General features: G+C 39.9%; 1 protein-coding gene across 1 annotated transcript; it reads left to right on the top strand.

Moving 5' to 3' along the window:
* The first annotated feature begins 2,238 nt into the window (after positions 1-2,238).
* sox14 (SRY-box transcription factor 14) lies at positions 2,239-3,674 on the top strand. Its single transcript, XM_038275635.1, has 2 exons — positions 2,239-2,746; positions 2,833-3,674. Exon 2 carries the CDS (start codon positions 2,846-2,848, stop codon positions 3,563-3,565), a length of 720 nt encoding a protein of 239 aa, XP_038131563.1. The 5' UTR covers positions 2,239-2,746; positions 2,833-2,845; the 3' UTR covers positions 3,566-3,674.
* The last annotated feature ends 7,514 nt before the right edge of the window (positions 3,675-11,188 follow it).

Raw genomic sequence — 11,188 nt, 5'->3', positions numbered from 1 at the left:
TGTAAGATAGCATAACACCATTTAAAACTTCAAGGCGACTCACAATATACAGTGCAAAACACATGCTGCATATATATACAACCTCACGGTAGCAGATGAACATAATGGCAGCCGATTGGTAGGACTGGAGCAGATTTTTCATTTGTTTCTTGCCCAAAAATAAAAAATAAAAATTGCTCAGATGATTGCTCTGACTCTGGATGAGGAGGATCGTTTATGCTTGTTTTTCTTTTTACGTTTAGACCTTTTTTTTTCTCCCCTCCACAACAAATATGGAAATCTTTTAAGCAGCTGCCGGGTGACGCATGCGCATCTGAAATGACATGAAGCAGAAGGAGAGAGAAAGGAAGCGATGGAGAGGGCGTGAGAAAGAGACACATGAAGGTAAAATATGGGAATAATGGGAATGACAGAAGAAAGTAAAAAAAAAAAAAATAAATAGGGAAACATATTTGGTGCAAGATAAATTAAAAAAATATGTGATTTTGAAAGAATATTTAAAAAATACACTGATAAAATAGCTTAATTGGACTAAAACAATCAAATAAATCCAACATCTTCACACATTTTAACCAGCATTTCGGATTTAAAAAAAGAACTTAAGTTCACATTTAACCACGTCTGATAAAATGTTATTGATTAATAATATACTTGATTTGCTTATATAGTCTGTTGTATGCCTAAAGTAGCTTAAAAGATGTAATTTTATTTATGATTAAGGAAAAAGACACATGAAGCATTAACTATTTAAATTATAAAGATGCCATGTGGCTTTTCCCAGCAGCTAAGGTGGCTCTTTGCAGGAAAAAAAATACTTCAGCTTGCTCTCATGTATGCATTAAGTGTTTAGCAACATGCTAATGGTAAACTCAGAAGTTTACTAATATTTCCTAAATTAAGAATATTTAATAATAGCAGAATATTGTTGCAAAAAACTGTTTAGGCAGGATGTCTGTAAAAGAAAATGGCTGATTTTCTCAGAACTTGACTAAAGTTCACCATCAGAGTCACATTGACATGTTTGATTGAAATCAAATAATTTCAGCTGCTGATATTCACACCCATGAAACTATTTTTTATAGTGCAATAGAAGAAGAAAAAAAGGATGCTTTTCAATGTGTTTCTGATATAATTTAATATCAATAGCATGAGACAACATAAAAGTTAATTTGCATCAGCAGTTAAATCATCAATAAGTAGAAGCATTTCCTTTTAATAGCATTTCTAATAGTTGTTTTTTATGGGGGGGCTCCTCTCGATTAAAAATCACATCTAAAAGAATCCTAGATCACACAGGCCCACAGAAGCCCGCGGCTATTAGGAACAACCATGGTTTAAAAATTAGCATGTGTAAAATAACCCCTCGCGCCCCGCCCCGCGTGCCTCTTTAAAACCACCCTGTCAAAATGGGACATGAACAAAAAACACAGGAGTCCTCCTTCTGGGGTTTTTTGACGTCACATTTTCGGGTGCTTTGTGGTCCCGCCACTTTCCCAATGACGACACGCGAAACGGGGCGCGTGCGTCAATGTCAGGATCACAAAACGCGCTTCGTTTGGTCCGCCATATAATTAGAAAAAAAGGCATTTTTTTTAAGTAGTTACACATAATAGCTATACACTTCCTTAAGTCATATTTTTTGCCTTTAATTTTCTTTATTTTAAGATTTTTTCCTTTAAATTTTAGATTGAGTGCCTCATTCCAGAGGTTATATCTAATTTCATAGTGCCCTAAAGGTATAGTAAAATTATGATTATTTAATGTTTTTCCTTTCTTTTATTACTCTTGTATTTCTTTTTTCAGAAGTCATTTAACATGACAAACAGGTCTTAGATTTCAGTAAAAACATGAATCCAAATTCCTTAGAATCCTTAATTCTCCTTAAATCAAACTCAGAGTCAGATACAATCACAAAAATAAAATCCAATTATTAAGTTTAGATATAAAAAGTCTTCCTGTATGTCAGTATAGATTGGGACAAGATACTTTTCCTGCCCTGAGTCCCATCACCTGCACTGAAGTTTAAGTTGGAAAGATGCTGGAAGCTGCTGCTTGCTGTCAGAAGCTGGAAACAAGGAGGAATCTCGTTAACCCCTCCACCCCACCTACACACCCCTGCTCCCACCTTTTTGTCCACTGCTGCCACCGTCTCTTTGTTTATGTTGTAATGTACATGGCCCATATTTTTTCCTCTCTTTCTTTCCTGAAGGTATTCTGAGAGCCGGTCTCTGTGCTGATTGGGCGCCCAGGTTGGTGAGTGAACGCCCTGCAGATTATGTCAGATTGCGTGCAGAAACCAAACCAGCCCAGCCTTTGAACTTCACCGCTTTTGGCTCGTATTCACGCTCTTCCGCTCATTTCCAAGCCAGGTGCTTGACGACGAACCTCACAGAGAGAGAGAAAGTCGTGACAGAGGAGGGGACGGAAAAAAAAGTAAATGTTATTATTAATCCTGATAATAATAATAAGGCTGGAGACTTTTTTGATGACCCCTGCAAACCGAATGCGGAGCGTCGCTTTCACCTTGGTGGATTTTTTCAACCTGCGCGCATCTTGCATGCGTGTTTTCCTCCACGCCGCAGGTCTGACAGAGTTTTAAGCGGACTGCAGAGATCGCGCTTCAGCGTTTCACTTCAGGAAGAACTGAACGGGCGCTGGATCTTTCTTTACTTTTCCTCTCCGGTTCGTTTTTGATTTTCCCAGGCGCTGAACATCCTGGCATGACCGATACTTGGCATTTACGCAGGTGAATAGCTTCCCTTCCTTCCGAAAGAACTTTTTCCTTGTCGTTACCGCTTGGGATAAAATAAAATAAATAAATAACCCAAACAGGTGAAGTTTGAAGATGTCGAAGCCCGCTGATCACATCAAGAGACCCATGAACGCGTTCATGGTCTGGTCCAGGGGCCAGCGGAGGAAAATGGCTCAGGAGAACCCCAAGATGCACAACTCAGAGATCAGCAAAAGGCTGGGCGCGGAGTGGAAGCTGCTGTCCGAGTCTGAGAAGAGACCGTACATCGATGAGGCCAAGAGGCTGAGGGCGCAACACATGAAGGAGCATCCAGACTACAAGTACCGACCCAGGCGCAAACCCAAAAACCTGCTGAAGAAGGACCGCTACGTCTTCCCCCTGCCTTACCTCGGAGACACCGACCACCTGAAGGGACTGCCCGTGTCGGCCGCTGACTCCCTCCTGGGCTCCTCGGAGAAAGCCCGGGCGTTCCTGCCCCCCACCTCCGCCCCCTACTCTTTCCTCGACCCGAGCCAGTTCAGCTCCAGCGCCATCCAGAAGATGACCCAGGAGATGCCCCACACGTTGAGCACCAGCACTTTGCCCTACGCCTCCTCGCTGGGATACCAGAACGGCGCGTTCGGGACCCTCGGGTGCCCCAGCCAGCACACCCACACCCACCCGTCGCCCACGAACCCGGGCTACGTCGTGCCGTGCAACTGCACGGCCTGGTCGGCGTCAAGTTTACAGCCCCCCGTGGCTTACATACTGTTTCCAGGTATGACCAAGACTGGGATAGACCCCTACTCATCCGCACACGCCACTGCCATGTAACCCCCCCACCTTAAAGACTCTCACCCTGTTTTTAAAGTCATTTGAATACAGAGATGCATGTAAATAAAACAGCGCGGCCCGTTAGAAGGCATGATCGGTGTTATCTGAAGGGACTTCTGGCAACACGAAAAGATGAAAAACTTTAGTAGAAAAATCCAACAAGTTCCTGAGAAGCAAAGGAGCTGCAGTTGGATGTGAAGGACGGAGCGCAGTGAACTGTAAGAAATGTAAATGTTATAACTTTTATGGCAACCAGAAAAAAAAATGGAGGCCTTTAACTTTATTTATTATGTACATTTCAATGATATGCTGATTTGTGTTGATGATTCTGATGTAGGCTACACGTTTTATTTGGAAAGGGGAGAAAAATTTGGCTTTGACAATTACAGTGCAAATACCTGCGTTTGCAGAATAAGTCTACTTTTTTTCTTTCTTTTTGCAATTTTAGGATGTGAATCTGATGATATGATCAACATTCAGACTCATAGGCTGCTTTTTATACGGGTTTAATTGTTTATATTAATCAAAAGTAATAAAAAAAGAAAAAAGCATAAAAGTAGACCGTCTATTTAAGCTTAAAAAAAAAAGAGGGCAAAGCAAAATATTTGGTTTTTACATTTTTCCATGTGGTTCAGTGATAATATAGTCCCTATCATCATTTCAGTTGTTATTCTTTAGTTCATTTTTTTGAATTCTTTTAATTTTTAAGGATATCTTCAAATTGAATTCAAGGAGTTCTATGTGTATTTTCTATCTGAGATGGTACTTTAAAGCTGTCATGTTATGGAAAGGATCCTGTATCTGGTAGGTTGATACCTCCTGCTCTTTGTTCAAGTGCTGAGCAAAGACTTTTTGAATAAAGACAATCTGTCTTCAACCAGATCAATTCCCTGCATCTGTAGATATTAATGATATTTGCTGTTTAAGCAGCTAAAAAAAAAATGATAGATCGGAATAAAAAAATCTAAAACTGTGATTTTATAATATAATATATTGTTTTTGTCATGATTCACAATTAAATCTGGATTAATTTTTGCATTTATTTTAACTTGGATGGGATTTTTGATTAATGGATTTCTAAGTTTAAATTTTTTAAGTTGAAAAGCAAACCAACAAAAAGGAATAAAAAACAGAAACAAATTCTATAAAGTCTAACTAATTATAATATAATCCAGTTTATCAAATGATGTTAAAAGATACAACACAAATATTTTTTAAGATCAAACAATTATTAAAAAAAATAGAATAAAAAGAAGTTTTCCCAGACTGTATCTTAATTTTAGCTAAAATTAAACCTAATTACGGCTCTAAACTTTCATTTAATTGCTGTATTTATCCATAATATTAGCTATAAAATTATATCCATTTTAAACGATCAACACACTGAGTTTAATTTGATTTCCTGAATAAAATCTAACAATATTTTTAGAATCTCGCCTATAATGAACTGGATTTAATCCCGGATATGAACCACCTCCCAAAATGAACAATAATCTTAAAATTAATCCTTTTTTAAATTTGGTTTTCTCTTGTTTCCTCCTCGGATTATTTTCTCAACAGCACCTAAAGTCTTCCGCTTTTACCTGCTTCATTTTATTTTTTTCTTAGTGATGATGACTGATGCTGCTGCAGCAGCAGCGGCTCCGGGCGTGTTGCGCTCTGCAGACGGTGAAGCTATTTTCTGTGACACCGCCTGAGATCAACCGGTTTTCCTTTCTTTCTTTTTTATGTTTTGATGTTTGACAGTTCACAACAAGAGGCCTTCCCCTGGAGGGATTCCGCCCCGTCCGACCCGTTTGACTGCTTAATCACTTCTAGGAGCCGCTTAATTATACCTTTTACTGTTTAGCACAAGCTGAAAGCGATGGGAGTTTTTTTTTTTTTTTTGTTAAGTTTCTTTAAAATCATCTCGGCTTCATGCATCCATTGCTAAATACTCCAGCCTGCAGACTGAATGCCCACTTGTCCGCTTCCGTTGCGGCCGACATGCAGGACATGAGAGGGAATCGAACCCGCATCTTGTTGTTGATGTTTTATTCTTTTGTTGAAATTCAGATGACAGTTGAGCTTTTTCCGAGGCTCATAGTTGCCTCACATTCATAGTGTGGGCATTAATTAAAAGAGGGAAACATGGCGCATTCAAATTATTTACTTATCTGTCAAGAACATATGGCAGAGCGGCCCCCGTTCTGCCCGGGGTGCAATCCAGTCCTGGGGAGGGAGGCGGTGGGAGTATGGTGGTAAGGGGGGGCTGTTTTTTCTTTTTCTTTTCCTGTGACAGACTCAAGCCTTATCTGCAGCTGTAAATTAGGATGATACCTCATTGAACCCAAGTTTTACATCAGCCCCCTGAAGCATCCTAATTCAGCTCAGAATAATTACTTCCAGAGCTGGAGCCGCGCAGTCGGTCAAATCTAGAGGAAAAAAAACGCTTTTGTTTCAGCTCTCAGATTCAATCACCACACCTGTAATTATCCAACTTAGTCACGGGAATTTGACTGCGGTTACAACTCCCTGCAATAAATACCGATAAAAAAGAAAAACGGCATCGGAGAGGAATATAATGGGAGGGAAATTATGATTTGAAATTATAGCAGGGGGGGGGTGCATTTAAATCTCTCCTTCTCTTTACCCCCCCCCCCCTTTTTTTTCCCCCGACGTTTTTATTGCCGCACAACAGAGAGAATTCAATCCTCCTTATCTCTGCAGGACTCCTTTTCAGCGTCAGATCAGAGAGGAGAGAAAAAGGAGAGGATAATTGTTCTTTATTTTATTTCATTTAACGCGACAGCCGCCGCTTTCAGGTCATTTATATGCTTCATTTAGCGATAAAAGTCAATGAGGGAGGGGGGCAGAGGAAGGTGCCCGCTTATTTTTCTTTTTTACACACTTAACTTAAAAAAAGAAAGAATCAGATGGAATAAAATGGTGACTGTGGGAGGTAGGGCGTGTTTAATTAATTTCCATCATTGTGCTTTAATTTAAGCTCCTGAAATCAAAACAGGAAACAAACTTGATGAGATTTTCCTCTAAATCAAATTTTTTTTTAACAAGGGAGATGATGTTGGCAGAGTTTCAGCGCCAGATTAGTCCCAATATATAAGGAAAGGAGGGAGGGGGGGGTCTCATTTCAGCATATTAAATATTGTCTCCGATATAAACCCCCCTTCATAAAAAAAATCATCATGGCCTAAATCCCGCTCTATCTAAAATTGAATCTGGGATACCATTTTGACGGGAAGGAAGGAAAAGTAAAACCGTACAGTGTTGTTTGAAGACAGGGCGGTGTGGGGGGGGGGATTTTTTGGGGGGTCCCTGAATTTTCATTTGAAGGAAATGATGCTGATAAAGAAATAAAATAAAACAGATTGAGTGGAAAAGCAGAGGGAATAATGCCGCAGTTGTTTAAAGCTCCGCATCGGATGAGAAAATATGATTCAGAGTCTTTATTTCTCCTGCTGATGCAGAAAAAAAAAGAAAAATGATCTGATTTCATTTATATTTTGGGGCAATCAGAGGGCATCAGATGTGATGCTTCATCTGCAAACATCTGCAGCCCTCCCCCCCTCCCATCATTTCATGCATCAAAATAGAATCACCTGATTTTTTTTTACAATCACTCTTTTTCAAAAGTTATCAGTGGGAATAAATCCATCCTACGCTGAATCATTTTTCTTAAATAATCAGGTTAGCTACAGAATTTTGTTTAACCAATAATTTTATCAGTGTGTTAGAGAAAGGGGATTTTAAAAGGGAGATGCATCAAAAGGCCAGTTTTTTTTTTTTTAGCTCTAATTGGTGTCTGACTTGTCAAAATTTGGAGATATTATTTAACTTTTCATCAGGTTAACATTCACCAACAACATATAGATTCAAATAGAAAAGGCAGATTATTTAAATAATATCAGTGTTTTTTATTGTTTTTTTTTTAACCTATGTTTTAGATATTTTATTTTATTTAAAAAAGGCTTAAAGTATGTGCCAGATCAAAATATTTGATTTCTATAAGAAATTCTTTTAAGTGATCGTTTTTCAGAATTCCCTTTCCTTTAATCTCTGCTGACCTTTCTTTATGTTTTAATCCTGGAAGACGGAAAGCGTCCAGATTATGAACCACATTCCTTCATTTCTCTGAAGCTTTCATGCATCAGATGTGACTAATATTTTCTTGACACCTTTTCATCAAAATTTTATTAAGATTGATTAACAGTGAAGCACTTTTGGCTACTGATCTCACCCTTTCCAACCTTTTTGGAAATAAAATAAAAGCAATAAAGATGATAAGTGCGTGATTTTTGAAGCTGGACGCAATTTGATTTTTTTTTTTTTATTCTTTCTGATTTGACTCACCTTCACACACAGAACTGAGTCCTGCTGTATTTCTAATGACAGATTAGGAACCATTTATTTTAGCTTTGTCACTTTACAGCATGACTCCTTTGGTTTCAGCACTGCAAAAAATATAATCTTAATAAGTAATTTTTCTTAAAATAAGTTATTTTTTTCTAGAATTTAGGAGGAAAGTGGGACACTTTGCCAATGGAACAAAACAATTTACATTTAAAATAATAATAATAAAAAAAAACAATTGCATTGTCTTATTTCAAGTGCATATTATCCAATTATTATTTACCTGCTTAAATTAAGTGTAAATGCATTTTTTAAACTTATTTCTATATTGTTTTTGCAGTGGGTGATCAGTTGTTTCCATTTTCTCCCATAAAAAAATGGAATATTTTGAGGAAGAATTCAGTTATCTCTCTCTACGTACACAACAAAGTCGTCCTTTTCCTAATTGACATTTTTTGGGCCCATCGTGGATGTCGTGCTCGTCGTGTATTAACTTAACGGTGAATGCTCGGTAATCATCAGACTACCTGCTGCATCAGCTCTCCTTTTTTAATCATGTCTTTGCTTCTTTAACCCAAACAATCCTTTCAGATCATCTCCACCAACAAAAGAAAAAAGGTTCCTCTGCTGTACATCCAGCAGCAGAGAGACAGACTGCTGCTAAGTGTTGAACTGAGAGAAGAATGTAATCACATTGGCAAACGTGTCGTGTTTGGGTACAGCGGTGTGTTTACAGGGTAATTCTGAACTGGTTGGAGTTCAAATAGCAGAAACTAAACCCGAGAGGATTGGAAAATAATTTTATTTTTAGGATGAAAAATGCATTTTCAGAGAATATGGTCCAAAAGGTTTACCAATTCTTTTTCTATATTTAACCCAAAGAAATATGTCAGAAACTAGACTCTTTTTAGGCAATGGGATCGAAATCAAACCGCCTTTCCGACATATCAGATATCAGTGGACATCGTTATGTGGATTTCTTTTTCATCAATCATAAATGCTCATTTCAAAGTTTTACTTAGGAGAGATTGTACAGTAGGGGTGAAAATAATAAATGGTTAAACGTCAGACCTCTGCTAAACTTTCCCACATGCCAAGGCGGTAATTAGGCCTTTTGTTTCAGGTGTGTTGGAGCAGGGATGCATGTAAAAGCTGCAGGACAGTGGCACTGGAGGACCGACATTGCCCCCCCCTTGTTGTAGAGCTTTATGCTGTTTAAACTTTGATCTGTTTGACTAAAGAAGCCTTGTTGCAGGCCTGTCTTTGCTCTAAAATAAGGACCATTCCTGCCCTTGTTCAGGTAAGTAAAGGAAACCTTGAATGTAGAAACACACACACAGGTTCCCGTTTGATGCTGCGCCTCCAGCAGCCCAGGCTGAGGGCAGTCCGAGCCAATGGAATCCCTTGGTAAATAGGACGTTAATCAGGAGCTTCATGTGCCTGAGCATGTCTTCCTGGGACAAATGAGATTAGAGGGAGTGGGATACGGTGAAATGACGTGCGTGGGGTTCTGGAGGTGAAAGGTAAAGGCACTTATCGGGAGGGTTCCCTCCGGGGTCCTCGACGGCTGACTCAATCAAAACCCCGCATGCACTTCTCTCTGGATTAGACTAATCAGAAAGGAGCAGGGGATGTATGGACCACTTATCTGAAGAGAAGCAAAATTTGGCTCTCTTTCCCTTTGAACAGACCCTACAGAAATGTTTGTTCATTCCATTTATTACAGGATTCTTGTCGATGTGGCAATCTTCCATGGAATCATTAAGAAAAGGGGCTCTTCTCCTCACTGAGGGCACGCACTGTTTACAAGCTAAACAGATAGAGGAGCCTTTGATCTCCAAAACACCCCCCCCCCCCCTCCTTTACTCTTTGTCTTCCACATTTAAATATTTACCTCGATTATTTTTCCTAATTTATCTCCAGCGTGTGTTTCTCATGGCGCAGCAGGTCGAGGCTGATGGAAGGTAGTCGGAATGACAAAGACCCTGAAAGGTAAATGAATATTTATTACAAGGATGACTTCGGAGCCCGATGGCGCCGTTAGCATTCAAGGCAATACCAGAAAGATAACAGCAGTTTTCACACTTATGATTACCTTCAAATTAATCTGTTTCTAGGAGGGATATTTGGTGGAGAAACCAATATTTTATCTTTGTCTAAGTTGCATAAAAGTATGTAGCTGAAAAATCATCTGCATAGAAAATAACAACAAAAAAAACACCTTCCAATATAAACTCAACCTGGAGAAACTCACATGGAGAAAAGAAGTGATTAGAAATATTTTATTGACATGAATGAAATAAGTTATTTGGCGCTCAGATCCCGGCAGAAGACATGAGGCTGTAAGTCGATATTAGCTTGGATGACCAGCTTAGGAAGAAGATTAGAGAAGTCTTTCACCCAGGACCCGGACACTGGTGGTGGAGTAATCCTAAGAATAGTCTACGAGGGTTGGGGTGGAGGTGGGTCAAAGTTGGGCTGATGCGCTGAAGGCCTTCGTCTTAATGAGGAGCGTCCTCAATGACGATTGGCCGCGGAGAGGGTGTGGTCCATCGTCCATTGGATAAAGCTTGAGCGAGTTGCATCATCAGGTGGTCCAGGTGATGCTGATAAAGAGTCTTCAAGGTTGAATTTTTGCTTAACCTTCAATACAAAGACATCTGAATCTGGGATAGCATTTTGACGGGAAGGAAAAGTAAAACCCTGCAGTGTTCAGTAGGGAGGCTCAGACGTCCCTCTCCCCAGCCACCAGGTACAGCTCCTCTGGGGGAATCCCAAGGCGCTCCCAGGCCAGCCGAGAAACATAGTCCCTCCAGTGTGTCCTGGGTCTCCCTCTGGGAGGCATCCTAACCAGATGCCCGAGCCACCTCAACTTGCTCCTTTCGATGTGGAGGAGCAGCGGCTCTACTATGACTGAGCTCCTCACCCTATCTATAAGGAAGAGCCATTTCAACCGCTTGTATCCAGGATCTCGTTCATGAATGATCCACAGCTCATGAACATAATGGATGGATGGATGGATGGATGGATGGATGGATGGATGGATGGATGGATGGATGGATGGATGGATGAATGGATGGATGATGGATGGATGGATGGATGGATGGATGGATGGATGAATGGATGGATGGATGGATGGATGGATGGATGGATGGATGGATGAATGGATGGATGGATGGATGGATGGATGGATGGATGGATGGATGAATGGATGGATGGATGGATGGATGAATGGATGGATGATGGATGGATGATGGATGGATGGATGGATGG

This window comes from Cyprinodon tularosa, unplaced genomic scaffold (assembly GCF_016077235.1).
Source record: "Cyprinodon tularosa strain WSP-4 unplaced genomic scaffold, ASM1607723v1 ctg971, whole genome shotgun sequence".
NCBI classification, from domain to species: Eukaryota; Metazoa; Chordata; class Actinopteri; order Cyprinodontiformes; family Cyprinodontidae; genus Cyprinodon; species Cyprinodon tularosa.
The sequence above is the reverse complement of the archived record's forward strand: the minus strand, read 5'-3'. Positions and strand labels throughout refer to the sequence as shown.

Excerpts from the sequence above, each read along its gene's own strand:
- sox14 (XM_038275635.1), top strand. The coding sequence starts at position 2,846 with ATGTCGAAGCCCGCTGATCACATCAAGAGACCCATGAACGCGTTCATG.